The sequence below is a fragment of the Oncorhynchus kisutch genome, unplaced genomic scaffold, assembly GCF_002021735.2.
Source record: "Oncorhynchus kisutch isolate 150728-3 unplaced genomic scaffold, Okis_V2 scaffold4062, whole genome shotgun sequence".
Taxonomy (NCBI): Eukaryota; Metazoa; Chordata; class Actinopteri; order Salmoniformes; family Salmonidae; genus Oncorhynchus; species Oncorhynchus kisutch.
The window spans coordinates 106,396-120,824 of record NW_022266007.1 but is presented as its reverse complement, the minus strand read 5'-3'; the positions used below and the strand labels follow the sequence as shown (position 1 = coordinate 120,824).

The window sequence follows — 14,429 nt, the reverse complement described above, 5'->3', positions numbered from 1 at the left end:
AACTCAACATGGACCTGAGTTTATACTCACTGGTAACTCAACATGGACCTGAGTTTATACTCACTGGTAACTCAACATGGACCTGAGTTTATACTCACTGGTAACTCAACATGGACCTGAGTTTATACTCACTGGTAACTCAACATGGACCTGAGTTTATACTCACTGGTAACTCAACATGGACCTCAGAGTTTATACTCACTGGTAACTCATATGAACCTGAGTTTATACTCACTGGTAACTCAACATGGACCTGAGTTTATACTCACTGGTAACTCAACATGGACCTGAGTTTATATCACTGGTAACTCAACATGGACCTGAGTTTATACTCACTGGTAACTCAACATGGACCTGAGTTTATACTCACTGGTAACTCAACATGGACCTGAGTTTATACTCACTGGTAACTCAACATGGACCTGAGTTTATACTCAACATGGACCTGAGTTTATACTCACTGGTAACTCAACATGGACCTGAGTTTATGCTCACTGGTAACTCAACATGGACCTGAGTTTATATTCATGGAACTCAACATGGACCTGAGTTTATACTCACTGGTAACTCAACATGAACCTGAGTTATACTCACTGGTAACTCAACATGAACCTGAGTTTATACTCACTGGTAACTCAACATGGACCTGAGTTTATACTCACTGGTAACTCAACATGGACCTGAGTTTATACTCACTGGTAACTCAACATGGACCTGAGTTTATACTCACTGGTAACTCAACATGGACCTGAGTTATACTCACTGGTAACTCAACATGGACCTGAGTTTATACTCACTGGTAACTCAACATGGACCTGAGTTTATACTCACTGGTAACTCAACATGGACCTGAATTTATACTCACTGGTAACTCAAGATGGACCTGCGTTTATACTCACTGGTAACTCAACATGGACTGAGTTTATACTCACTGGTAACTCAACATGGACCTCAGAGTTTATACTCACTGGTAACTCAATATGAACCTGAGTTTATACTCACTGGTAACTCAACATGGACCTGAATTTATACTCACTGGTAACTCAACATGGACCTGAGTTTTCTCACTGGTAACTCAACATGGACCTGAGTTTACACTCACTGGTAACTCAACATGGACCTCAGAGTTTATACTCACTGGTAACTCAACATGGACCTGAGTTTTATACTCACTGGTAACTCAACATGGACCTGAGTTTATACTCACTGGTAACTGAACATGGACCTGAATTTATACTCACTGGTAACTCAACATTTACCTGAGTTTATACTCAATATGAACCTGCGTTTATACTCACTGGTAACTCAACATGGACCTGAGTTTATACCCACTGGTAACTCAACATGGACCTGAGTTCATACTCACTGGTAACTCAACATGGACCTCAGAGGTTATACTCACTGGTAACCAATATGAACTCAGAGTTATACTCACTGGTAACTCAACATGGACCTGAGTTTATACTCACTGGTAACTCAACATACCTGAGTTATACTCACTCAATATGAACCTGAGTTATACTCACTGGTATTACTCAACATGGACCTGAGTTTATACTCACTGGTAACTGAACATGGACCTGAATTTATACTCACTGGTAACTCAACATGGACCTGCGTTTATACTCACTGGTAACTCAACATGGACCTGAGTTTATACTCACTGGTAACTCAACATGGACCTCAGAGTTTATACTCACTGGTAACTCAATATGAACCTGAGTTTATACTCACTGGTAACTCAACATGGACCTGAATTTATACTCACTGGTAACTCAACATGGACCTGAGTTTTCTCACTGGTAACTCAACATGGACCTGAGTTTACACTCACTGGTAACTCAACATGGACCTCAGAGTTTATACTCACTGGTAACTCAACATGGACCTCAGAGGTTATACTCACTGGTAACCAATATGAACTCAGAGTTTATACTCACTGGTAACTCAACATGGACCTGAGTTATACTCACTGGTAACTCAACATGGACCTGAGTTTATGCTCACTGGTAACTCAACATGGACCTGAATTTATACTCACTGGTAACTCAACATTTACCTGAGTTTATACTAAATATGACCTGAGTTTATACTCACTGGTATTACTCAACATGGACCTGAGTTTATACTCACTGGTAACTGAACATGGACCTGAATTTATACTCACTGGTAACTCAAAGAGACCTGCGTTTATACTCACTGGTAACTCAACATGGACCTGAATTTATACTCACTGGTAACTCAACATGGACCTCAGAGTTTATACTCACTGGTAACTCAATATGAACCTGAGTTTATACTCACTGGTAACTCAACATGGACCTGAATTTATACTCACTGGTAACTCAACATGGACCTGAGTTTTCTCACTGGTAACTCAACATGGACCTGAGTTTACACTCACTGGTAACTCAACATGGACTCAGAGTTTATACTCACTGGTAACTCAACATGGACCTGAGTTTATACTCACTGGTAACTCAACATGGACCTGAGTTATACTCACTGGTAACTCAACATGGACCTGAGTTTATACTCACTGGTAACTCAACATGGACCTGAGTTTATATTCACTGGTAACTCAACATGGACCTGAGTTTATGCTCACTGTTAACTCAACATTGACCTGAGTTTATACTCACTGGTAACTCAACATGGACCTGAGTTTATACTCACTGGTAACTCAATATGACCTGAGTTTATACTCACTGGTAACTCAATATGAACCTGAGTTTATACTCACTGGTAACTCAACATGGACCTGAGTTTATACTCACTGGTAACTCAACATGGACCTCGAGTTTATACTCACTGGTAACCACATATGAACCTCAGAGTTTATACTCACTGGTAACTCAACATGGACCTGAGTTTATACTCACTGGTAACTCAACATGGACCTGAGTTTATGCTCACTGGTAACTCAACATGGACCTGATTTATACTCACTGGTAACTCAACATTTACCTGAGTTTATACTCAATATGAACCTGAGTTTATACTCACTGGTATTACTCAACATGGACCTGAGTTTATACTCACTGCTGGTAACTCAACATGGACCTGAGTTTATACTCACTGGTAACTCAACATGGACCTGATTTATACTCACTGGTAACTCAACATGGACCTGAGTTTATACTCACTGGTAACTCAACATGGACCTGAGTTTATACTCACTGGTAACTCAACATGGACCTGAATTATACTCACTGGTAACTCAACACGGACCTGAGTTTTCTCACTGGTAACTCAACATGGACCTGAGTTTATACTCACTGGTAACTCAACATGGACCTCAGAGTTATACTCACTGGTAACTCAAACATGGACCTGAGTTTATACTCACTGGTAACTCAACATGGACCTGAGTTTATACTCACTGGTAACTCAACATGGACCTGAGTTTATGCTCACTGGTAACTCAACATGGACCTGAGTTTATACTCACTGGTAACTCAACATGGACCTGAGTTTATGCTCACTGGTAACTCAACATTGACCTGAGTTTATATTCTACTGGTAACTCAATATGACCTGAGTTTATACTCACTGGTAACTCAACATGAACCTGAGTTTATACTCACTGGTAACTCAATATGAACCTGAGTTAATACTCACTGGTAACTCAACATGGACCTGAATTATACTCACTGGTAACTCAACATGGACTCTGAGTTTATACTCACTGGTAACTCAACATGGACCTGAGTTAATACTCACTGGTAACTCAACATGGAACTCAGAGTTTATACTCACTGGTAACTCAACATGGACCTGAGTTTATACTCACTGGTAACTCAACATGGACCTGAGTTATACTCAATGGTAACTCAATATGAACCTGAGTTTATACTCACTGGTAACTCAACATGGACTCTGAGTTTATACTCACTGGTAACTCAACATGGACCTGAGTTTATACTCACTGGTAACTCAACATGGACCTGAGTTTATACTCACTGGTATTACTCAACATGGACCTCGAGTTATATTCACTGGTAAGGCAACACGGAACTGAGTTTATACTCACTGGTAACTCAACATGGACCTGAGTTATACTCACTGGTAACTCAACATGGACCTGAGTTATACTCACTGGTAACTCAACATGGACCTGAGTTTATGCTCACTGGTAACTCAACATGGACCTGAGTTTATACTCACTGGTACTGTCAACATGGACCTGAGTTTATACTCACTGGTAACTCAACATGGACCTGAGTTTATACTCACTGGTAACTCAACATGGACCTGAGTTTATACTCACTGGTAACTCAACATGGACCTGAGTTTATACTCACTGGTAACTCAACATGGACCTCAGAGGTTATACTCACTGTTAACTCAATATGAACCTCAGAGTTTATACTCACTGGTAACTCAACATGGACCTGAGTTTATACTCACTGGTAACTCAACATGGACCTGTGTTTATACTCACTGGTAACTCAACATGGACCTGAGTTTATACTCACTGGTAACTCAACATGGACCTGAGTTTATACTCACTGGTAACTCAACATGGACCTAAGTTTATACTCACTGGTAACTCAACATGGACCTGAGTTTATACTCACTGGTAACTCAACATGGACCTGAGTTTATACTCACTGGTAACTCAACATGGACCTGAGTTTATACTCACTGGTAACTCAACATGGACCTGAGTTCATACTCACTGGTAACTCAACATGGACCTCAGAGGTTACACTCACTGGTAACTCAATATGAACCCTGAGTTTATACTCACTGGTAACTCAACATGGACCTGAGTTTATACTCACTGGTAACTCAACATGGACCTGTGTTTATACTCACTGGTAACTCAACATGGACCTGAGTTTATACTCACTGGTAACTCAACATGGACCTGAGTTTATGCTCACTGGTAACTCAACATGGACCTGATTTATACTCACTGGTAACTCAACATTACCTGAGTTTATACTCAATATGAACCTGAGTTTATACTCACTGGTAACTCAACATGGACCTGAGTTTATGCTCACTGGAACTCAACATTGACCTGAGTTCATATTCAATGGTAACTCAACATGGACCTGAGTTATATTCACTGGTAACTCAACATGGACCTGAGTTTATACTCACTGGTAACTCAACATGTACCTGAGTTTATGCTCACTGGTAACTCAACATGGACCTGAGTTTATACTCACTGGTAACTGAACATGGACCTGAATTATACTCACTGGTAACTCAAGATGGACCTGCGTTTATACTCACTGTTAACTCAACATGGACCTGAGTTTATACTCACTGGTAACTCAACATGGACTCAGAGTTTATACTCACTGGTAACTCAATATGAACCTGAGTTTATACTCACTGGTAACTCAACATGGACCTGAATTTATACTCACTGGTAACTCAACATGGACCTGAGTTATCTCACTGGTAACTCAACATGGACCTGAGTTTACACTCACTGGTAACTCAACATGGACCTCAGAGTTTATACTCACTGGTAACTCAACATGGACCTGAGTTATACTCACTGGTAACTCAACATGGACCTGAGTTTATACTCACTGGTAACTCAACATGGACCTGAATTTATACTCACTGGTAACTCAACATGGACTCAGAGTTTATACTCACTGGTAACTCAATATGAACCTGAGTTTATACTCACTGGTAACTCAACATGGACCTGAATTATACTCACTGGTAATCAACACGGACCTGAGTTTTCTCACTGGTAACTCAACATGGACCTGAGTTTACACTCACTGGTAACTCAACATGGACCTCAGAGTTTATACTCACTTGTAACTCAACATGGACCTGAGTTTATACTCACTGGTAACTCAACATGGACCTGAGTTTATACTCACTGGTAACTCAACATGGACCTGAGTTATGCTCACTGTTAACTCAACATTGACCTGAGTTTATATTCACTGGTAACTCAACATGGACCTGAGTTTATGCTCACTGTTAACTCAACATGACCTGAGTTATATTCACTGGTAACTCAACATGAACCTGAGTTTATACTCACTGGTAACTCAATATGAACCTGAGTTTATACTCACTGGTAACTCAATATGAACCTGAGTTATACTCACTGGTAACTCAACATGGACCTGAATTTATACTCCCTGGTAACTCGAAAGGACCTCAAAGTTTATACTCACTGGTAACTCAACATGGACCTGAGTTTATACTCACTGGTAACTCAACATGGAACTCAGAGTTTATACTCACTGGTAACTCAACATGGACCTGAGTTTATACTCACTGGTAACTCAACATGACCTGAGTTTATATTCACTGGTAACTCAACATGAACCTGAGTTTATACTCACTGGTAACTCAACATGGACCTGAGTTTATACTCATGGTAACTCAACATGGACCTAAGTTTATACTCACTGGTAACTCAACATGGACCTGAGTTTATACTCACTGGTAACTCAACATGGACCTCAGAGTTTATATTCACTGGTAAGGCAACACGGAACTGAGTTTATACTCACTGGTAACTCAACATGGACCTGAGTTCATACTCACTGGTAACTCAACATGGACCTGAGTTTATACTCACTGGTAACTCAACATGTACCTGAGTTTATGTCACTGGTAACTCAACATGGACCTGAGTTTATACTCACTGGTAATCAACATGACCTGAATTTATACTCACTGGTAACTCAACATGGACCTGAGTTTATACTCACTGGTAACTCAACATGGACCTGAGTTTATACTCACTGGTAACTCAACATGGACCTGAGTTTATACTCACTGGTTACTCAACATGGACCTCAGAGGTTATACTCACTGGTAACTCAATATGAACCTCAGAGTTTATACTCACTGGTAACTCAACATGGACCTGAGTTTATACTCACTGGTAACTCAACATGGACCTGTGTTTATACTCACTGGTAACTCAACATGGACCTGAGTTTATACTCACTGGTAACTCAACAGACCTGAGTTTATGCTCACTGGTAACTCAACATGGACCTAAGTTTATACTCACTGGTAACTCAACATGGACTGAGTTTATACTCACTGGTAACAACATGGACCTGAGTTTATACTCACTGGTAACTCAACATGGACCTGAGTTTATACTCACTGGTAACTCAACATGGACCTGAGTCATACTCACTGGTAACTCAACATGGACCTCAGAGTTATACTCACTGGTAACTCAACATGGACCTCAGAGTTTATACTCACTGGTAACTCAACATGGACCTGAGTTTATACTCACTGGTAACTCAACATGGACCTGAGTTTATACTCACTGGTAACTCAACATGGACCTGATTTATACTCACTGGTAACTCAACATGGACCTGAGTTATGCTCACTGGTAACTCAACATGGACCTGATTTATACTCACTGGTAACTCAACATTACCTGAGTTTATACTCAATATGAACCTGAGTTTATACTCACTGGTATACTCAACATGGACCTGAGTTTATATCACTGGTAACTCAACATTGACCTGAGTTCATATTCACTGGTAACTCAAATTGACCTGAGGTTTATATTCACTGGTAACTCAATATGAACCTGCGTTTATACTCACTGGTAACTCAACATGTACTGAGTTTATGCTCACTGGTAACTCAACATGGACCTGAGTTTATACTCACTGGTAACTGAACATGGACCTGAATTATACTCATGGTAACTCAAGATGGACCTGCGTTTATACTCACTGTTAACTCAACATGGACCTGAGTTTATACTCACTGGTAACTCAACATGGACCTCAGAGTTTATACTCACTGGTAACTCAATAGGACCTGAGTTTATACTCACTGGTAACTCAACATGGACCTGAATTTATACTCACTGGTAACTCAACATGGACCTGAGTTTCTCATGGTAACTCAACATGGACCTGAGTTTATACTCACTGGTAACTCAACATGGACCTCAGAGTTTATACTCACTGGTAACTCAACATGGACCTGAGTTTATACTCACTGGTAACTCAACATGGACCTGAGTTTATACTCACTGGTAACTCAACATGGACCTGAGTTTATACTCACTGGTAACTCACATGGACCTGAGTTTATACTCACTGGTAACTCAACATGGACCTGATTATACTCACACTGGGTTAACTCAACATGGCCTGAGTTTATACTCACTGGTAACTCAACATGGACCTGAGTTTATACTCACTGGTAACTCAACATTGACCTGAGTTTATATCACTGGTAACTCAATATGAACCTGAGTTTATACTCACTGGTAACTCAACATGGACCTGAGTTTATACTCACTGGTAACTCAACATGGACCTAAGTTTATACTCACTGGTAACTCAACATGGACCTGAGTTTATACTCACTGTAAATCAACATGGACCTGAGGTTTATATCACTGGTAACTCAACATGGACCTGAGTTTATACTCACTGGTAACTCAACATGGACCTGAGTTATACTCACTGGTAACTCAACATGGACCTGAGTTTATACTCACTGGTAACTCAACATGGACCTGAGTTTATGCTCACTGTAACTCAACATGGACCTGAGTTTATACTCACTGGTAAACTCAACATGGACCTGAATTTATACTCACTGGTAACTCAACATGACCTGAGTTTATACTCACTGGTAACTCAATGACCTGAGTTTATACTCACTGGTAACTCAACATGGACCTGAGTTCATACTCACTGGTAACTCAACATGGACCTCAGAGGTATACTCACTGGTAACTCACATGGACCTCAGAGTTTATACTCACTGGTAACTCAACATGGACCTGAGTTTATACTCACTGGTAACTCAACATGGACCTGAGTTATACTCACTGGTAACTCAACATGGACCTGAGTTTATACTCACTGGTAACTCAACATGGACCTGAGTTTATGCTCACTGGTAACTCAACATGGACCTGAGTTTATACTCACTGGTAACTCAACATGGACCTGAGTTATACTCACTGGTAACTCAACATGGACCTGAGTTTATACTCACTCGTGGTAACTCAACAGGTGGACCTGAGTTTACTCACTGGTAACTCAACATGGACTGAGTTCATACTCACTGGAACTCAACATGGACCCTGAGGTTATACTCACTGGTAACTCAATATGGACCTCAGAGTTATACTCACTGGTAACTCACATGGACCTGAGTTTATACTCACTGGTAACTCAACATGACCTGCAGTGTTTATACTCACTGGTAACTCAACATGGACCTGAGTTATCTCACTGGTAACTCAACATGGACCTGAGTTTATCTCACTGGTAACTAAACATGGACCTGAATTTATACTCACTGGTAACTCAACATGGACCTGAGTTTATACTCAATATGAACCTCAGTTTATACTCACTGGTATTACTCAACATGGACCTGAGTTTATACTCACTGGTAACTCAACATGACGACTGAGTTATACTCACTGGTAACTCAACATGGACTCAGAGTTTATACTCACTGGTAACTCAACATGACCTGAGTTTATACTCACTGGTAACTCAACATGGACCTGAGTTTATACTCACTGGTAACTCAACATGGACCTGAGTTATATTCACTGGTAACTCAACATGACCTGAGTTTATACTCACTGGTAACTCAACATTGAATGAGAGTTATACTCACTGGTAACTCAATATGAACCTGAGTTAATACTCACTGGTAAACTCAACATGACCTCAATTTATATCACTGGTAACTCAACAGACCTCAAAGTTTATACTCACTGGTAACTCAACTGGACCTGAGTTTATACTCACTGGTAACTCAACATGGACCTGAGTTATATTCACTGGTAACTCAACATGAACCTGAGTTATACTCACTGGTAACTCAACATGGACCTCAGAGTTTTACTCACTGGTAACTCAACATGGACCTAAGTTTATACTCACTGGTAACTCAACATGGACCTGAGTTATACTCACTGTTATTACTCAACATGGACCTGAGTTTATATCACTGGTTAACTCAACATGAATGATTTATACTCACTGGTAACTCAACATGGACCTGAGTTTATACTCACTGGTAACTCAACATGGACCTGAGTTTATACTCACTGGTAATCAACATGAACCTGAGTTTATACTCACTGGTAACTCAACATGACCTGAGTTTATACTCACTGGTAACTGAACATGGACCTGAGTTTATACTCACTGGTAACTCAACATGGACCTGAGTTTATACTCACTGGTAACTCAACATGGACCTGAGTTTATACTCACTGGTAACTCAACATGGACCTGAGTTTATACACACTGGTAACTCAACATGGACCTCAGAGGTTATAATCACTGGTAACTCAACATGAACTCAGAGTTTACTCACTGGTAACTCAACAGGACCTGAAAGTTTATACTCACTGGTAACTCAAACATGGACCTGAGTTTTACTCACTGGTAACCAACATGGACTGAGTTTATACTCACTGGTAACTCCACATGAACTGAGTTTATGCTCACTGGTAACTCAACAGGACCTGAGTTTATACTCACTGGTAACTGAACATGGACCGAGAGTTTATACTCACTGGTAACTCAACATGGACCTGAGTTTATACTACTGTAACTCAACATGGACCTGAGTTTATACTCACTGGTAACTCAACATGGACCTGAGTTCATACTCACTGGTTAACTCAACATGGAGATACTAAGATAATACATATATAGTCCTCATGTTTCAGTGGAGTACAGTATAGCATTAGGATGCCGCAGAACAAGATGTTTTACGATAAGAAATACTATATAGTCTCAGTTTCAGTGGAGTACAGTATAGCATAGGATGCGCAGCAAAAAGATGTTTTACAGATACTAGATAATACTATATAGTCTCATGTTTCAGTGGAGTACAGTATAGCATTAGGATGCCCAGCGGAACAAGATGTTTTACAGATACTAAGATTAGATATCTATATAGTCCTCTGTTTTGGTTATAGGGATGGTCCCACCTATGAGGAGCACAGTGATCATCACCCTGGTTACAGAGGGGAATGAGCTGCCATCAGGGCCAAGTACAGTCATCAACCCCTAGCTAGTGGGTGTACAGGCATTTGTTCCAGCCCAGCACTAAAACACTTAATTCACATCTGGTCTTGATGACTGTGAAAGTCAGTGTTAGTGCTGGGCTGAAACACTGGAACAAAACCAATTGACGAAGGGGGGGGTTGAGAAACGGTTGGAGGGGGTTAGGGACTTACGTAAAGCTGGGTGCGTAGCCTCTCATCCTCAGCGCTGACCTTCTCCCTCATGACAGCCTGCGTCAGGGTATTATGGGTCGTGGCTCTCTCCAGCTCCAGGATACGACCCACCTCATCCTTCACACTGGCCTGGGCCTCAGCCTCAGCAAAGGATGCAGCATGGACCTTCTCCTCCTCCAGCCTGACAGAGACAGACAGTTAACATTTACAACACTAGACAAAGGACAGACGCACATAAGCATACGCAAGCAGACACGTACACACACACACACACACACACACGATATACACACACACACACACACACGATATACACACAAACATACACAGCTCAAGTTTATGAACTGAAAAGTAGTGTGTGTAATTATTAATTATAATTTTGCTGAGTTTGATAGTCACATTGTTTCTTGTAAGTGAATATCTCAGGAATAGTTAAACGAGTTGTCAGGACTATAATAATTTGTATCACATTAAATAAGAGCTCATCAGGAAATGTCCTCTGTAGTGGCCACCCAGATGCCATTACTATGTTATTCACCTAAATGAAACATTAGTTCCATAAATGAGCCTTTTAGCCCATACGTGTCCTCCTATGACTTGGACGTTATGGTGAACACTCACTAGTCTTTCCCTCTCATTTTAGTAGATGTACTTTGCCGTAATGATCTGATCACACCATGCAACGAGGGATGTAGCCGACAGTCAGAGAGGGAAAATGGACAGTGTTGATAGGCAGGTGAACTGTCCAAAGGGGTTTCAAGGTAAAAGTGGGAGGCGGGATTAGGTTGTCTCCTGTCCTCCTTGCTTGGCAGAGATCTCAGAAAAGAAGGCAACTTCATAACATGTACTGTATATGCCATATCAAATAATCAATTGGACTTCCCGAATGTAGTATTTTAGCTGTGACAGAACGTACATGTGTTGTTGTAGATTTGCGTTATTCCAGAAAGTTCTATCAGGTGCTGCAGTGAGTGGGAGGGGGCCGTATAACCACGTGACGTAGCTCTACCTCACTCTCCCTGAGTGAAAGAGGTGAGCACTTTGACAGACAGTCCAATGAGTCAGAGGGGTTTAGGAACAGGCACATTTTGCCGTTATTCCCCTTTAAATCCACAAGCTGGTCTTGTGGTTCGCCAGCTGGCAGAAAGAGGGCGACACTGAAGACTTTACAGTTGAAAATGACAAAGGGTCAAAAGAAAGGTTATGTCAGATGATGATCAATTTAAATTTGAAAGCTATGATGCAGTAGGTTTTTCTAACCAAGTCTGGTTTTGCTTTGAAATGCCTCAAAGCCCTAAGTTGAGATTCATTTAGACGTGACAATTTCCTGCGAAACCCCCCCAAGGACATATTTACATAGGAAGAGTGCAGTGTTATTTTGAGCTGGTAAACCTGCACACACTTCCCACCAGGCAGTTGGAACGATGCAACTTTTTGAAGCGTCACTAGGCATTAGATTCTTATAGTTGCCTGGCAACACGTTCATCGCTACACTGCGCTGGTGTGATTGGTGAAGGAAGGTCCCTGAACAGTGAGATCCAAACTGTTCCTCTGTTTAGAATCAAACACACCAGCCTAATATACAGTGCATTCATAAAGTATTCAGACGCCTTAACCTTTTCCACATTTTGTTAGGTAACAGCCTTATTCTAAAATTAATTACATAGATTTTTCCCCTCATCAATGTACACACAATACCCCATAATGACAAAGTAAAACCTTTTTGGGGGACATTTATGCAAATGTCTTCAAAAATAAATAATTTACACAAGTATTCAGACCCTTTAGTCAGTACTTTTTGAAGCACCTTTGGCAGCAATTACAGCTTGAGTCTTCTTGGGTATGACGCTACAAGCTTGGGACATCTGTATTTGGGCAGTTTCTCCCGTTCTTCTCTGCAGATCCTCTCAAGCTCTGTCAGGCTGGATGGGGAATGTTGCTGCACAGCTATTTTCAGGTCTCTCCAGAGATGTTCGATCGTGTTCAAGTCCGGGCTCTGGCTGGGCCACTCAAGGACATTCAGAGACTTGTCCTGAAGCCACTCCTGAGTTGTATTGGCTGTGTGCTTATGGTCATTGTCCGGTTGGAAGGTGAACCTTTGCCCAGGTCTAAGGTCCTGAGCGCTCTGGAGTGGGCTGTCATGTGCCTTTTACTGAGGAGTGGCTTCCGTCTGGCAACTCTACCATAAAAGCCTAATTGATGGAGTGCTGCAGAGATGGTTGTCTTTCTGGAAGGTTCTGCCATCTCCACAGAGGGACTCTGGAGCTCGGTCAGAGTGACCATTGGGTCGTTGGTCTCCGCCCTGACCAAGGCCCTTCTCCCCTGATTGCTCAGTTTGGCCGGCAGCGAGCTCTAGGAAGAGTCTTGGTGGTTCCAAACTTCTTCCACTTACGAATGATGGAGGACCCTGTGTTCTTGGTGACCTTCAATAATGCAGTAATGTATTGGTATCCTTCCCCAGATCTGTGCCTCGACACAATCCTGTCTCGGAGCTCTACGGACAATTCCTTTGACCTTATGGCATGATTTTTGCTCTGACATGTACTGTCAACTGTGGGACCTTATATAGACAGGTGTGTGCCTTTCCAAATCAAGTTAATTTACCACGGGTGGACTCCAATCAAGTTATAGAAACCTCAAGGATGCTCAATGGAAACAGGAAGCACCTGAGCTCAATTTCAAGTCTCATACCAAAGGGTCTGAATACTTATGTAAATAAGGTATTTCTGTTTCAATACATTTGCAAACATTTTTTAATACTGTTTTCACTTTGTCATTATGGGGGATTGTGTGTAGATTGATTACATAATTTTTTCTCATCATTTTTAGAATAAGGCTGTAACGTAACAAAATGTGGAACAAAGGGTCTGAATACTTTCCGAAGGCACTGGAAGTGAAGTAAAGACACACTGAACCACTGAGGAGAAATGTGGGTGTAATTAGCCTACAATACTGAAATATATCAAATCAACTACGTTGACCTATGCTCTAAAATAGAACTTAAACTATTCTATGGCTTAAACAGTAACAGGAAGGCTAGAAATCACAGATAGATGGGTGGTCCGATAGTGATCAACCAAAGTTAAAATAACATTCCTATGACCACCAGTCCACAACAATCCATCATTAAACTGATAGACGAATCAAACAGTTCATCATCCACCACTAAGACCTTCTATAGGTTGACTGGCCCTGGGTGAAATGGTCCAATATACAGCTGATG

The 14,429-nt window shown here is 41.1% G+C and overlaps 1 protein-coding gene across 4 annotated transcripts in view; it reads right to left on the bottom strand.

Moving 5' to 3' along the window:
* Window positions 1-11,170: 11,170 nt before the first annotated feature.
* Window positions 11,171-14,429, bottom strand: part of LOC109864812 (repetitive proline-rich cell wall protein 2) — a 33,421-nt gene continuing 30,162 nt past the window's right edge. For all 4 annotated transcript variants that reach the window (XM_031822073.1, XM_031822071.1, XM_031822072.1 and 1 more), the window contains one exon: window positions 11,171-11,387. In XM_031822073.1, coding sequence (XP_031677933.1) covers window positions 11,195-11,387 — 193 coding nt within the window. In that variant the 3' untranslated portion in view covers window positions 11,171-11,194. The remainder of the gene's footprint in view (window positions 11,388-14,429) is intronic.